The sequence below is a fragment of the Lontra canadensis genome, unplaced genomic scaffold (genome assembly GCF_010015895.1).
Source record: "Lontra canadensis isolate GAN:19392208 unplaced genomic scaffold, GSC_riverotter_1.0 scaffold97, whole genome shotgun sequence".
Classification (NCBI taxonomy): Eukaryota; Metazoa; Chordata; class Mammalia; order Carnivora; family Mustelidae; genus Lontra; species Lontra canadensis.
In genome coordinates this window covers 6,227,565-6,244,178 of record NW_022631091.1, presented here as the reverse complement: position 1 = coordinate 6,244,178, position 16,614 = coordinate 6,227,565, and the positions used below count along the sequence as shown (strand labels likewise).

The window sequence follows — 16,614 nt, the reverse complement described above, 5'->3', positions numbered from 1 at the left end:
GCTCACCCCTCAAACATAAAAGAAACAGTTCTTGAAAAATTTGGCCTTTTGAAGTAATTCAGAAGGAATCAACAGATTTGTCTGCTCAAACTGTCCTCACAGGAGGGAAACCACCAAACCGCTGCTTCACGGTACATAACTAGGGTTTTGTATTTTGTGACCGAATAATAGCTCTGATAAGTGGTTTGGAAAAACTTAAAAAAAAAAATTAACTTCACATTGACTTTCAAGGACACAGAATTAAATCTTCAGATTGTGAGTTTGGAAAACTGCTGTGCCAATTTACAGATGAGAGTACTTAATGAGAAACAAACCACTACAAAGAGAATACCCTTACTTCCTTAAGCTTCAGCCGTTTTATGACAGACCGTGATCATGTCGTCATCAAGAAATGTCATGATGTACATCACACCGAAACGAGTGCCGTCAAAAATCCACAGAAATCCTATCAACGTCGCACTCTCGGTGGAAAAGAGCAAATGCTCTCAGAACCTTGAGAAGACTCTAAGAGGGCGGCTGCCAGGCGCTGGCAGGGAGGTTATGAGGACAAACTGCTTCGTGGCACAGGGTTTTACTGTGGGTGATGGGAATGTTCTGGAACCACAAGTGGCTGCTGCACAACACTGGGAACATCCGAAATGCTACTGAATGAGTCGCTTTAAAACGGTTAATTTTACATTAATGTGAAATTCACCTCAACATATTATTTTTTCTAAAAAAAAAATCCCCACGTCTCAACGTGTTCTCACAACTACCACCATCTTAAGGATCTTTACTGTGATCATTACATTCCCACAGAGATTAAGGAGAAAACCAGCTGGCACTTCTTTGCCACTTTTAAAGCTATGCGAGCGTCCAAGCTCTCTGCAGAGCGGGTGCAGTCGGACTCGGGGGGGCGGGCCTGGGACGAGAGGCTGAGCGCGGGGCGGCTGCGCACTGCGGCTTACCTGGATCACCGCCTCCATCATGCTCACCATCTTGTGGACCGTGGCGGTCACTCTGTGAGCGCGCTCACTGGGGCTGGCGTCGGGTCTGCACCGGCTGGACAATACATACCGACACGCCATGTATAACACATATGTAGGGGACAACTTAAAATGGACTGTAGAGCTATTAGTATAGTTTATGATGGCAGATAAAAATGAATCTTCAGCTGTGAAAAGATTTCAAAAAAGAAAACAAACAAACAAAAAAAACAAAAAAAAAAACCATGAAAATCAGATGGAGGAAAATGGAACAAGAAATAATTCACTAACAATGGGATCTGAAATTACTCACAACTCTCCCTGAATTCGATGCTTGCAGGCAGTACCAGCTCGGGCCCAGGAGCGTCCTGAGTTCTGCAAGTAGAGAGCGGCCCTCTCTTAGATCGTGACAGCACCAGCAACCGCGCCTCCTTCGGCAACGGCTGCGGCCGTCTCCGCACAGTGCTTACAGAACACACACGCCCAGCGCCTCGTGCGCACGTGGGAAGTGCTCAGACACTCAGATACGCACACTGGGAGCGATCATACCCCTGTTCCTCCCAGAGGTCAGCTCCTTGACGTATCTGCTTCCATTGTGAGAACTGATCTGACCACGTGTCTCTATTATTCATGATGGTGTCGTGTGGAGGAGGGTGACCAGGCTGTCACACACCTGCTATGGCAATGGCTCAGGTCACAACGAAAAGCCACTGCTGGGAGACACGAGAAAAGCTAAACCACCGTGAGCCTGAAACTGAGCTCCTACACGAAGAACAAGTTCCTAAGAGCCAGACGCTGACCTTGGCTTCCGATGAAGCCCAGAGAAGAGGACGCCCACAGACCCCTTCAGGTACCTCGTATTAGCGTTTCTGGATGCTCACGGGGGAGCCACCTTCAGAAAAAGACATCCAACTCACACTTTTTTCAGACACCCCTCCTCATTGAGCAGACACCACGAAACAAGGCGCTGCCAAGAAACAGAACCCAAGAGCAGCCAGGATTGGGACGCCTGGAAGAATCCGCGCTGAACGTTACGTATTTCCACGTATCCTGGATCAAAGTACTTCAAAGGTCAGGACGTCCGTATTTCCATAGAAGAGTTCTCCAAATAGCGGATGACCCTGCCCCCGCTGGTAGGACAGAAGGTTCACTGTTGTGTGAAATTCTTTCAGCTATAAATACACACATCTGGAGGCATGTGTCCACTGGGGCACAGCGTACAACAGGGCTCTGTGTAGTGTACTGTGGTCAAACAACACCCGAAAGCCACTAGTGAGCACAGAATTTCTAAACTGTAAAATCATTACAGACCCAATGTAGATCTCCTTACCTCCGGTTTACACTGTTCTCGATGGATGGCTTCAGAGTAACTTAACTACTCTTTCATGCAGACACGTGATTAGAATTTCAGGCAATTTAAGCATTACTGAAGCTGGCCGGCTCCCAGCTGTATTTCACGTGGGACATTCGTCAGCTGCCCCTCATCACTAACAAACGGGCAAGTGATTAGGTTCCCAAAGATCAGTTTAAATCTTTACCACTTTAGTTCAGCTTTAACAGGTAACGGAAAAACTTTCCAAAAATCTTCCGTCAAATAGATTAAGAAAATTAAAACTGACAGCAAAAGCAAAGAAATGTGTTGTGCCTTCCCACAAACTTCACTGGGAAGTGAGGAGTGAGGCCACAATGACTTACACAGGGACGAAAGCAAGTCAGGGGCAGGGGCTGGCTCAGACAAAACTGAGGTCAGTGTCCAAACAGAGCGTCCCGTGTGGTGGGAGGGAGAGTCAGCCGCACTGCCGTCTCTCGAAGCTGTCAGGGAGCTGAAGGCCAGTCACTTCTCACAGCAACCCTGAAGTCTCCCAACCCCGGACACACAGTGACGAACCTGCCCGGTTTCTGCATTTGGAGTCACTGCTGTGACGCTCACTCAATAAACTGGCTCCTCTGACAACTTCTTCAAGAAAGGAGCTGAGAGGGAGAAGAGCCCATGGCCACTGTCCCCAGCAGCTTGCGTCCCGCCGGCCTACCTGCCCCGGGGAACTGAAGCAGCAACAAGGAGAAACGCAGCAAGTTACGTCGAACTGTTATAAACACCAGAAACAAAGGCAAGAGTCTTTCCATGGGATTATATGCTGTAAAGCTTCTTATCCGGTCTGTGATTACATGATTTGGATTCAGCTCAACAACTCAACTATAAAAAAAGATTTTAGAAGCAAAAGAATTTAAATGCCCAACATGTCTCTCTTGACTGCTATGTTTACAGCCACCTGAAGCTGCAGATAAGCAGTTAACTTCCAAATTTACTATCCACACACTAAACTGGATGAACCTTACCAACTCCTGCTTTCATCAATTTAGCAAATCCAGTAAAAATAAGGAATTTAAATTCTCACCAAAGAAAATAAAATAATGCGTCAGTCATAACTTAAGGAACTCCATTATTCGAAAAGATTTTTTCCCAGACTAAAATCAGTATTTTAAAATATCTAACAACTTAGACTTTCATGAACGTACCAATTAAGTGAAGCACTGCTTCTTCTCACATCATATACACGAAAAGCAAAGAACGAAAATAGAAGAATCACCTGTTTCCATTGCTGCAGTAGGATCGAAGTAGTACACAGCCACAGTCCCAACAAAACCCCTAGTAAAATCCTGCTCGCAGCGTAACAGCAGTCCCAGAACACGGCGAGCTGCCACTGGGCAGCTACTGGACACGGTGCTTCACCAGCTACCTGTGCCGGACACACGCACGCACTGGTTTTGTTCTAAGTGCTCTCTCCTCTCCCCCATTTGATTTATCCATCATCCAACTATTCCTGGGCTGAGAACGATGATGCGCTCCTCTCGATCACCTCATAAACAGGGTCACTCTGTACGGTACTAGCTCACCGTCTGAAGTTCTTATTCTAGAACACACCATCAGAAACAAGTACAGACACAGAAAGTAGGCTTATCATTACACCTAAAAGAATTCACACAGCCAACAAAACTCTTGAATACTAACCAAAAGTGCAGGACAAAAACAAGGGAAAAACCTGAGATTCCCGCATCAGTCTGCAACAGAGTCCCGCGTTAACTGGGCTGACAAACACACGACGCACAGCGCCCTCTACTGGAAGACGGGAAATGAAAGTGCGACCGCCGCCAGTCCCCTGCCTCCCTTAGGGGACTGGGGGGGGGGGGGGGGGGGGAAGAGCTAGCATGGCACCAGGAGACGGACTCCCCCAGCCCAGTTCTGCTGCCGATAAAGAGGGGACGTGCACGGCACTCCTGAGCTCTTCGACTGCCGTCTGCGGGCTCAGGGCCCTGCCGGGGAAGCGCTGGAGCCACACCCGGAGCTCAGCGCCCGTTATTTCAACGTGTGAGGCACCGACATCACTCTGCAACTCTAAACAATGTTAAAAATCACGAGGGAGTAGAATTCTAATAAAGGTCGTATGTCCTTAAAATTCATAAGAAAAGGAAATCACAAAAGGCGGATGTTCGCTGTTCAAGAACACTAGGCAAGAGCCCCGGCAGGAGAAACAGGTGTTCACAGCTATGCTTTTCGACAGAATGTAAGACACAGTAACGCGGCACTTGATAAATCCTCAAAACTCCACTGAAGGCCTGCCTGGCTTCATAGATTTAAATATAGAAGGATTCTGTATACGGATGGGGAAATGATCAGATTATCTTAATATAAAAATGATCCAACAGTAACATCCAGGAAAAGTCCCTTTCTCCACGTTTCACAGAACAGCCCATTTAAGACAGAAACCTCTTTAAGTGCGCCCCATTTCATCCGGACAGATGACACCGTGGCCAGGGTAAGGGGACCCCTGCTCGTGGAGCTCCGTCTCTGTTCAGCTCAGTAACTCCACACAAAGGTCAGCCAAACCTCCATTGGTTCAGGCATCTCTCCCCCAAGGCTTCCCGGGACCCTTTCACGTCCTCCCTGCGGAAGCTGAGCGCCTTCCTACCTGCTCTCTTGCCGGCGGTCCTGCTGCTCCACTCTGATCATCGGCTTCACCATCCCGCGCTCCGCCGAGCCGGAGGCAGGCACTGCCCGGTCGCCGTCCAGCCTCGTGGCGCTCTAGGCGGGGGGAGACACAGAGCACTTCAGAACACCACGCGGACCGCCCGGGCGTACACGGACCGCTGCCAGGCTGCCAGGCAGGGGAAGGCAGGAGAGGGATGCAGGGCAGGGGCAGAGACGAGAAGGCGCGGCGGCGCCTCTGAGGAGGCGCACATTCTCATGTGCACATTCTCACCGGTGCACATTCTCATGCCCCCAAACACACGGGCACTGAAAGAGCAGTAAAGCCCGCAGCCCCTTTCCTTTTCCGAGAGCTAGACGTGGGCTTGAGACACAGTCAGGAAGGGGGCTACGCGTGCGCGAGGGCTCCCCTAACATCGTAGAACCGCAGCAACTCCTCCAAAAAGTTCTCTTAAGGAAGGAGGGAGCGGAGAGAACACACACAACGTAAAGTCAGGGTCTTCGTTTTACTTGTTAAGAAAGTGTTTGAAAAAACCATCATAGCTCAACGTCCAAAGACAAACTGAGCACAGAAGCAGAAGCCCGTCTCCAGCAGCCTACAGCCGTACATTTAAACTCTTCCACGCAGGGCACATTGCTAACTAACCCATGGCAGACAAAACAGATAAGCAACCTATATGAGTAAGAAAACAGAGCAAAATTATACAAAAAAATGCACTGTAGCAAAAATTGTGTCAAATTTCTCATTATATTTGATTATAGAAATTGAGCTTGATAACAGAAATCATTCTTGTCTTACCAACCAGAGAGTTACACTGGGCTGTATTTATCTTCACGGTTCTTTACGATTTGTATTTTTCATAAATGAGGTCATAACCTACTTTAAAAAATATTTTCTCATACGTTGTAAACATCTAACAATATTTTTATGTTACAGAACTATAATGGTTGTGTAACATTTTGTTGTTTATCTACCAAAGTTCATGGAACTAATCCTTGATTACATTGTTTAAAATGTTCACCAGGACAGGGAGTCCCGACAACCAGGCTTGTAAATATACACATTCACACACAGTGGTTACGTCCATAAAATACATTCACAGAAATAAGAACACCAGGTCAGACTACCGTTGTAAATAAGTGAAAAGGCAATAGAGAAGTTAGGGTATGTTTCTAAGCTAACACATTACAAAATAAATTGAGCCCATTTTCAAATAAAAAGCTTACGAAATCAGAGCCAAAGGCCACAGGACGGAAAGGTTTGTGTGTGCGCGTGGATACCTGATCGTTTGCAAGTGTATAAACGAGCACATCGGTGACACAAAGAGCTCAGAAAAGGATCTGTCAAAGTGTTACCAAGAGCCAACTATAAATTGTGGATGAATGATTTTCATCTCTCTTTTTCTTAACTGACCAAGTTTTCTGTTTTAACTATACACTTTTAAAAGAAACTAAACTTTCCTTTAAAAGAGCGGATTCATTTAAAGAGAGAGCATGAGAGCAAGAGAGCGCGCGCTCATAGACGCGTGGAGGGGAGGGGCAGGGGGAGAGAGGATCGTCACGACCACACCCTGCGGAGCGCAGAGCCCTGAGGTGAAATCAGACTCCTACCCAGGCGCCCCTTAGAAACAGCTTTGTCTGAGGACAGTCCCATCCGGTTCCCAGAGCACCTGCTCAGACGGTCGCTCTGCAGCTCTGCGCTGCGGGCCCGGTGCCCGGCGCGCTCCTGGAGCCCGAGCAGCACAGCGGCGAGCCCGCCCAGTGAGACCCCGCCTGCGCCGAGCTCGCGCTGCACCGTGGCCGCCCGCGCCAAGGACCCGACGGCCGCCCAGGCTGGCGCAGGCATTAAAGTAAGGGGCGATTGCGCCCGGACCCTCGCGGATGTGACGTGTAAGTGGAGGTCGCCCCAGGAGGGGCAGCTGCGTGAGAAGCCGTGGGAAGAAATCCTGTAGGCCGAGCAACACGCCCGAGGCTTCAGACGGGGAAGAGGCGTGCGGCCAGTGTGGCCGCCTCAGAAGGAGCTGTGCGAGCCAGAGGCAAGAGGGGGGGTATGTGGGGGCGAGCGGCTGCGAAAGCACGGCAGTCACAGGGTCAAGTTCCCGTTTTCACAACAGCAGCCTGGCCCCTGGAGAAGACTGACGGGCCAGGGCAGCAGAGGAAAGGTCAGAAGCCACGCAGACTCCCCGCCGTGCGACACCTGGAGCCTCCGCCCGACTGCCCACGGGGTGACAGACAGAGACAGGCACTTGTGGACTGTTCCAGCGGGAGAGCAAACGGAACTTGCCAGCGACTGAACGTGGAGGCTGAGGGAAGGGAAGGAACCCGGGATGACCAGTGCCGGACTTCTGTGGGGACGACGCCGCGGGGAGCGGATCGTTGGCTGAGACGGCAAAGGAGCAGGGATACAAAGAAAAGCTAGTCCTGTTTTCGCCGTGGTAGACTCGATACACGTCTCAGACAACACGGCAGCTGTCGCAGGCAAGCCTTTGGAGCCTGCAGAGGTCAGGGCCAAAGACAGGTTACAGTAATTAATGTCTAGATGTACTTTAACTCCCTGACTGCGTGAGATCACCCAGTGAACATGGTCACAGGGGACAGAAGGGGCCCTATGTCTGCAACCGGCGTGAGGAGTCAAGCGGAGGAAGACGTGGAGAAGACACCAACAGAGGAGACCCAGGAGGACTGAGCACCAAGGTGGGAGAAATCGGGACGGCGACACCCCAAGGCTGAAATAACGAAGTGCCCCAAGTACGTGGTGCTGACCTGACTCAGGCCAATGGAGGGAAACACGCAGCGGACCAGGCACCGGGGACACGGCCTCGGCCAGCCGCACCGGGAGCAGCCCCTTTCCCGAGCCATCACTAAGCCTGTGTTTGGCTTTAACCAATGGAAGGTCAGGGAAGCAAAGCTGGGCCCCAGTTCTGGCCCAAGCCTAAGAAGGCCTGTCACTTCCGGGACGCTGTGAAGCACGAAAACACCTGGCTGCTCCCGCGGAGAGAACCTGAAAAGGCAGGGACCCAGGGAGGCCCAGCCAGCCCACGAGCAGCTGACCGCAGCAGTGCGAGTCACCGCCGGCACGACCAGCAAACAAGCAGCCCCGGAGAGTCCGAACCTCACCGCACAACTGCTGTAAAGGCAGCGGGCGCTGTTTTGTTTGGTTCACTACGTTCTGGGGTGGTCTGTTACGGAGCGATAGTGAACCAAAATGAGGGCAAATTCCCTGATCACGCGAGATGAGGGGAACCGTGGAAGCGAAGGGCCTGCAGAGAAAAGGCGGCAGGCGGATGGGAGCACGGTGCTCGTTATCTTCGGAGATCGCCGGGCGGAGAAAGGCTGCTGGGACAGAGGCTGAGCCTAGGATGCACCGCTGAGAGGAGAAGGCACGGTCTGCGGCCTCAGGCCTGTCACGTGTCACAAGACAGCACGACAGATTAGCACCAGCCTGCTAGAGAGCACTGTGTGGTCTTCTCTGTCTTCATAATCGTCCTACCAGCGTATTACCAGTAACTCATCCCCGGTGTCCTACAATGCTACACAAACACAGTCCCAGCAGGTCGTGTAAGTCGCCTACCTGGCTTGTTGGTAACGCTGTTCCGCTGTGAACATCTCCTCCTAAATCAAAAGTTGTCTCTTGAACAATTCTTTCAGGATTAAAAAAAAAAAAAAAGAAATACATAGAATTAGTAACCCTCAAATGATAAAGACCACCTTTTTCTCAGTAATACAAAAGAAAGGGCTAAATATCCCAATTTAAAGAGGTTCAAGAAATCAATGAATTTTCAGCATATAAAAGTTACAGACAAAAAAAGCTGTTAAAATTTTTTGAACTTTTCCGGGTACCTCGGTGGTTCAGCTGGTTAAGTGTTTGCCTTTGGCTCAGGTCATGATTCCAGGCGACCAAGCCCCACATCAGGCTCCCTGCTCAGTGGAGAGCCTGCTTCCCACTGTGACACACTCTCTCTCTCCCTCAAATAATAAATAAAATCTTTAAAAAACAAAAAACTTTATGAACTTTTCTTACTGCTACACACTGGATACTCTCAGGATCTTATTTTTTAAGGCTATATTTTAATAATAATAAATTGGAAAGAACCAAAAGGAAAAAAGCAAGCTGTTTCATCACGTCACAGCACATAAATGAATGCAGAGGACTCCAGCGCCATGAGCCCATGTGCTGACACAGGGGGACAGCCGTGTTCACAGGAGGATAAGGCAAGGTAGGAAGCTGCCATCCTCCAGAAATCAATCTGATGACTTTTTAAAAGCTCATGGATACCAGTACTGAGGCTATAATAAAGAAATGGAGAACTTCTGTATAATGTTAGTAATCAGATCAAGAGTTATTCTATTTTAAACAATTTTAAAAAATATCTAAAAATACCAAATTTTTAAAACCATCATTATGAAAAGTTCAGAGCAAACAAAATCTCATTTTAAAGAGTCAATAACCCGAGGCAGGCTATGGTTCTTTGGCACAAATAAGGATAAATACAATCCATTAATTCCAGCCCAAGAGAAAGGCCCCAGAAAAGGGGGAAAAAAGAGCCCAAAGAACACCTGGAAACCAACAGGATGGGTTAGTGCTTCAATCTCCTGGGCTCCTGCCCCAGGTAATCAAAAAGAATCACAATCTCTTCTGCTACCTGAGAGACAACCATGTAGTGTCATAGCTCCATGGTAGCTTTAAACTTGTATTTAACCCCAATCTACAAAATGAAACCCCAAGTGATGCAGAAGTTCAAAACAATTCTTCAAATTAGAAAACCAGGTACAACTTCCTCCTCTTCCTTATCACTATGAAAATAAGATCATCTTGTAACACCAAACAATGATCACACTTCAAAATAGAAACTGGAGATGTAAGAGCTTGTACTCGAAGCTAAATACTCTGTCACCTACCCTCTGTCACCAAGATATTCACAGAACATAGAAACTGTTTTTCTAGTTTCTAATGGTTTGACTGGGAAACTCAGTTATTTTGCCTCCGATAATGAAAGCAGGGGTATGATAGTTCATCTCCGTCATCTATCAAAGGCTACATATACACCATACCTATCCCTAAATTCATGCTATCCACGTACAGAAACACAGGCCAAGCCTTCTTGACCCCACTTGTAATTCTCATCCTAACATAACGAACTTACTCAACACCATGCAAAGCTCTTTATTTCTTCACCCAAAGCTAACAGGACTTTAAAGTTTCACATGGACCCATTTGTACTACACTTTGGATTCGTAAATGATTACAAAGAAACTTTATTCATGACTTTAATGACATTATCTAAGTATGACCACAGAGGGTAGGAACCATGTCTCAGCCTCCTCAGTCCAGAGCACACGGATACACTGACATGTGACGCAGGTACTCCACAAATGCGCACACAGAGAGGTTAATGAGTGCACTGAACGCACCAACAGAGGGCCCAGCCTGACCGTGAACATCCAATTGTGCTACCTTGCTAGTCCACCATCCACTAAGGCTTTGAGGACACAGACCCTGAAGTCTGCAATTAAGAACACATGCATCATGTATCCCTCAAGGAACTAGAAACAAAGAACAAAGCCCAAAGTTACTAGAGGGAAGGAAATAAAATCAGAAATTAAAAGAGAAGACTTTATAACTGGTACCCAGAAACAACGTTAACAGTCCATTAGAAACAACTATACGCCAACAAACCAGACAACCTAGGAAAAATGGATGAAGCCCTAGAAAAACACAAACTACCAAGACTGAATCGTGATGAGATAGAGAATCTGAACAGACGGAGTACTAGTGAGGAGATCGAATCACTCATCGAAAACCACCCAAAAAACCAAAGTCCAGGACCAGACGGCTCTACTGGAGGATTCCACCAAATGCTCAAAGAATGAACACCAATCCTGCTCAAACTCTCCAAGAATGAGAAGAGGAGGGACCTCTTTCAAACTAATTTTACGAGACCAGCCTTACCCTGATACCAAAACCAGACAAGAGCACAAGAAAAGAGAATTACGGGCCAGTATCACTGATGAACAGAGTTGCAAAAATCTTCAACAAAATACTAGCAAGCTGGGTTCAACATGACATGAAAGGGATCACACGCCAAGATCAAGGAGGATTTATTCCAGGGATGAAAACAAGGATGGTTCAACATCCACACATCGGTCAGTGAGTTCCACCACATTACCAAAATAAAGGATAAAGACCACATGAGCAACTCAACAGATGCAGAAAAAGCATCTGACAAGATCTGATATCCATTTACACTGAGAACGCTCAACAAAGTGGGTATAGAGGGAATGTACCTCCACACACTAAAGGCCATACATGACATGGCCACAGACTCCTCATCCTCAGTGATCAAGAGCTGAGGGCTTTTCCTCTAAGATCAGGAGCGAGACAAGGATGCCCACTCTCACCACGTCATCACTGTGTTCATTCAACACAGTATCAGAAGTCCTAGCTGGGGGCGCCTGGGGGGCTCAGTGGCTTAGAGCCTCTGCCTTCGGCTCAGGTCATCATCTCCGAGTCCTGGGATCGAGCCCCGCATCGGGCTCTCTGCTCAGCAGGGAGCCTGCTTCCCCCCTCTCTCTGCCTGCCTCTGCCTACTTGTGATCTCTCTCTGTCAAATAAATTTTTTAAAACTCTTAAAAAAAAAAAAAAGAAAAAAGTCCTAGTAAGTTGCTAAGAGAGCTAATGCTGCAAGTTCTCATCACAAGAAAGTAGTACCCATGGCCGGTGGGTGATGATGGCAACTGGACTTGCTGTGGTGACCACTCAGCAACACACACACATGCTGGTCATTACGCTTTGCACCTGAACCTGACACGTCATTATATGTCAATAACAAAACACGCGTACATGCCTGTGGAAAAAAAGCCATGGGCTGTCTACCTAGACATCTGTACAATAGCTTGACAATGGGACAAAATTAGTGTTTATAAAAAAGAAGAAAGTTCGTTCTGGTTCACGGATGGACATGTAAGTACTGGCATATCCTGCCACTGAGCAGTTTCCACCAGGTCTGTGAGGAAAAAATGTAGGAATACACGTGAAGTTTCACATTGTATTTTCATCAAAGAAACCAAAGCCATGTTCTTAGTATGATTCTGCTTTTGGCCAGACACAAGATGAGAACAGACACCGGCGGGCTTCCAAAGAAGGAGCCACAATGGCAAAACAGCTGGGGAGGGACCTCGCATGCAGGAAACAAGACAACCCTGCTGCAGAACTCCCGAGCTGCAGTGACGGGACAGATGCAGTTGCGTCACTTCAGGAGCAACCCCTACCCCCAAAGTAAGGATCATGCGGCACTCAGGCATGAAGCACGACTGGGAAAACCACAGGGACGCCTGAGAAATCACGTGCAAGCAGCCAGAAGTCATGCCACACGATGACTTCTTTGGCTAAACACCCTACAGGTGAGTGGCAAGTAAGATTCTCAGGTGTACCCCGGCCTGTCACCACCTGGTGCTAACAGACGCAGGCCTGAAGAATGGAAGGTCAGAATGGAAACCACCTGAACAGGACGGTCGGGTGAAGCAAAGGGGCCACGCAGAGGTCCCGATGAGGGCCAAGAAATGCGGACGTGGCTCATAAGTAAATACAATTTAAAAAGGAAGAGACAACGACAGGTCCTCCCAGACACGAAACGGAAGGATGAGTTTAGAGACACATTCTGTTCAAAGCTGGAGGACTAGTCAGACAGAAATGGGCTTCCTTGGGAAGTCAAGGCCCACGCCCATCTTCCTTGGGAACCGAGGGACTGGTCCTTGGCGGAAATGCGGAGCCAGAGGTGAGCAGCTGGGAACAGAAGGTCTCAAGCAGCCGATGACAGTTCCCATGTCCCGTGTGCATAGGGGAACATGTGTGATGACCAACAAAGTGTTATCTCGGAGCAAGACCTTAAGTCTTACTTGTACGAGCCGCCTTTCATCCTTCTGGGCAGGATGTGAGATGGTCACAGAACGAACGAACGAACGACCCCTGGGAATGACTGCAGTAGAGTTCACAGTGCTGGGAAACTGGCGAAAGACCACTAGCACGAAGAGACTACAAATTCCCACCTGCCCAGAGCACGAGCTCTGGGAGGCTGAGCAAAGGTCAGTCACAGACAGAGCGGTGCAGGCAGCCGCGGGGAGACCGCGCACACACGGTGCAGCCGGGGCACAGCGCTGCGCCCATCAGCAAAGACCGCCCCTGTATTCAGCATCGTGCGTGGGGACCGCGCCCTCGCAGCCTGCAGGACGGGCAAGGGGGCCAAACTGTGCGTTTTTTTTAAAAAATTACCACTACCGAAACGAAGTTTTACTCCCTTCCCCGGCACGAAGTTTGATTAGACGGCCAGCAAGGGCTGTGGTTTTCGGTGACAGCCACAGTGCAAGTCCTCGGACAGGCACTAGGGGGAGCTAAGATACTCTTCCTCCTGTGAAGACTTCACACCGTGTGTCCTTATCACAATCAGAAAAAGACACCTCCACAAAAATTGGTGATATGGGTATGATTACATAAAATACCACAGTGCTTCCTAAAAGAATAAACTACTGGCTAAAAAACCCAAAATTTAAAACTATTAAGAACCAGCCACAACCTCCAATTTTACAATAAAATCAGGATCCCTTTCTTCTTTCCTCGGCAACAAACCCAGATCAACAAGAACAAACCACACTTTGATTTTAAAACTGGAACAACCTGGGGCGCCTGGGTGGCTCAGTGGGTTAAGCCGCTGCCTTCGGCTCAGGTCATGATCTCCGGGTCCTGGGATCAAGTCCCGCATCGGGCTCTCTGCTCAGCAGGGAGCCTGCTTCCCCTCTCTCTCTCTCTCTGCCTGCCTCTCTGTCTACTTGTGATCTCTGTCAAATAAATAAATAAAATCTTAAAAAAAAATAAAAAAATAAAACTGGAACAACCTGTAATGTGTGCCTAATTCAGATTCTCTGACACATAAACCAAGCCACTCTAAACTCTGAGAGCTGATGGAGAGCAGTTACCCAGGCTTTTGTCTGGGACCCTTGGCCGTCAGGGCCCCATCCGCACATCTCTTTGCCAGAGCGTGGTCCTGGCTGGGGTCCACAAACTTGAACACATGTGAGGCCCCAAACTGCACTTTCATCCCACTCTGCAGCATGGTTGTCTCTGAGATGCGCTGTCCTTCCACGTAAGTCTCAGCGTCCATGCTTCTTGGCGTGACAGTGACCACTCCATCCATGTTTGTGAGGTCACAGTGATGGGGCTGAATTCCTGATCCAAAGAGCTAAAATAAAAATCAAAGGAACATTCATCATAAAGGACATGGTATTTAAAAACAGAATTTCTGGGGCGCCTGGGTGGCTCAGTTGGTTAAGTGGCTGACTCGATCTCAGCTCAGGTCTTGATCTCAAGGTTATGAGTTCCAGCCCCATAAAAACAAAAACAAAAACCCCAGCATTTTAAAGCCATGAGTTCCTCTTTTATGAATACGAAGTAAACTAGATTTCTGGTGCTTTTTAAGTGTATTCCTCCCCACAGTACAAAAATAAGTAAACACTGTCAAAATAATGTCAAAGTAATAGGACACATTATGTTTAGCACGGAGCAGCTTGCTTTGACACACACCGTAAATCTGAACTGAGAAGTGCGCGGTCATCTTAAACATATGCTAGCTAAGTAAGAATATATCTATGCAGGGCATTAGGATTACAAACTTTATTTACCTGTTTTACTGCTGTGCTGAAGGAAGGGACCTGAGAATTGCAAATGACACTAACTAACCTGACCCACCATCTGCGACTGGGAAACTGACCACACGGGGGAAGGGCAGGCTGCCGGAGCTCAGCTGAGTTCAATCGGGTGAGGACCGCGGGCCTCCATTTAAGGAACACACTACGCTGTTTCACTAAGTCCCTGAAAACCCCCCCTGGCTAACATCTCACCTACAGTTCAGGCAACGCCCATGGCTACGGGCATCAGACCGAGGGGCAGGCTATTTCCCCTAATCCTGAAAAAGACCCATGAAGTCATCACCACCACGACCAGATCAAGTTTCCAGAGGTGGAGCGTGAACGTAATTTCGGTCGCTCTGTTCACGCTGAAGCAAAGGAAGTGAGCCACAGTGCGCCGTTCCTTCCATTAGAACATGAAGTCTTTCCAGTCTGTCCGTCCATGCACTGCTACCATGTGGCAGGCCTTAACCGTGGGCCCCCTCCCCCTTCCCACCCAAATGGAAGAGCTGCCCCAGGCGCTCGAGCCGCGCCCATGCACCTGGATGGAGTCCTCGTCGAACTTTTCCGTCCCAACCTCGGTGACACTCAGCTGGAGGCGGTAAAGCTTGGGCTTATCTCTGGAGTCCGAGCCATCTGCGGAGAGAAGAAAAAGCTTCATTTGCCAAGCCTGATGTTCTTGTCATGGTATTTGAAGCAAGCCAACAAAGCAAGTGAACAAAAGGTTCATCTTAAAAACGACTAATGGTTCTTAGTTCTCAGGGTTTCATTTCGAAGAACTCTCCGAATTTTAATCATGCAACATACCTAACTGGATATAGAAAATTTAAATTAAGACATCGACACATTAGCTTCTGTTTAATCTCATTTAAGTTGCTAACATCATCATCTATAAGCAACATTTTCTTATCACATAAAAGAAATTTCTGCACCATGCAGCCCTGGATTTTTGTGAATGATTCTGAAGCGCAATTCTATGAGGCAGACACACGGCCCTTCCCCTCAGAGCAGGCTGCTCTCCCAGCAAACGTCCACCTGTAGAGCCCAGGGCGCCATAGGGACTGATGGACATTTTCAATGTACAGCCTCACAGGTCATCCAGTTCTCTGGACCTCAGTCTCTGGGGATGAGGCCTGCACACGTACCCACTGAAGAATCCCCCAAGTGATCCCAACGCCCATTCCTGACAGTAAGTTCCAGTAAGAACTACAGTGAAAGTGCTTAGCTTTGCAGAGTGGAAATGTGTGTGGGGTGGGGGGTAGACAGAAAGGGACACTGGGTTTTTTGGGTTTTGTCATTTTATACCTCCGTAAACTACTGACATTTCCACTGCACTGTGCATGAATTTCTATGACGGGGATGGCGTGGAGAGAAGGAAGAAGAACCAGTGCCACGACATCCACTCCTTATACCCTAACGCTCCTTCCCTTCTCACCTACTATGTTCAACCTCATACAAGATGTCAAAGATTTATTCTGATTTCAGAGATGTTAACATACAAGGAAACATGCCTCACAGAACTAATGAATCATGACACCATCTCCCAGCTGTGAAAGCCAACCTAACGTGGGTATGCAAAGTCCTAAAAGGGCCACGTAGAGTCTCTGACCTACTTTAATGCCTTAATAACTTGCTGATTCACTTATTAAGTTGCCAGTTAAACTCTCTGGTCCCTGGGACCAGGAATTAAGCTGTGAGGGCTGCAGAAGGTAAGCACCCGGAGTGTACGAGGGCTCAGACCACGACAGTCTCTTAGCTGTGCTGTGGTCTGAGCTCTCAGACAAAACACACGGTGAATACAAAAATCTGTTACAATTGCTGCTAATTTAGAGCACACAAAATAACATTCCAATCACAACATTTCTCGCTCCTGATATACTTCCGAAACCTGTCGCATCTGCGTGACGGGGAGCCGTCCATGAGAGCCAGGAGAAAGCGGGACACCACCTACGCTTCACAGCTCCGACAGCCCCACTGCGCGCGCCG

At 48.3% G+C, this 16,614-nt stretch overlaps 1 protein-coding gene across 4 annotated transcripts in view; it reads right to left on the bottom strand.

Annotated features, from left to right (window-relative positions):
- Positions 1–16,614, bottom strand: part of AFDN (afadin, adherens junction formation factor) — a 129,553-nt gene that overhangs the window by 50,127 nt on the left and 62,812 nt on the right. For all 4 annotated transcript variants that reach the window (XM_032837254.1, XM_032837256.1, XM_032837255.1 and 1 more), the window contains 6 exons: positions 15,170–15,264; positions 13,921–14,183; positions 8,522–8,591; positions 4,934–5,046; positions 1,279–1,340; positions 948–1,153 (listed from right to left, as the gene is read on the bottom strand). In XM_032837254.1, the coding sequence (XP_032693145.1) occupies positions 948–1,153; positions 1,279–1,340; positions 4,934–5,046; positions 8,522–8,591; positions 13,921–14,183; positions 15,170–15,264 (809 nt within the window). The remainder of the gene's footprint in view (positions 1–947; positions 1,154–1,278; positions 1,341–4,933; positions 5,047–8,521; positions 8,592–13,920; positions 14,184–15,169; positions 15,265–16,614) is intronic.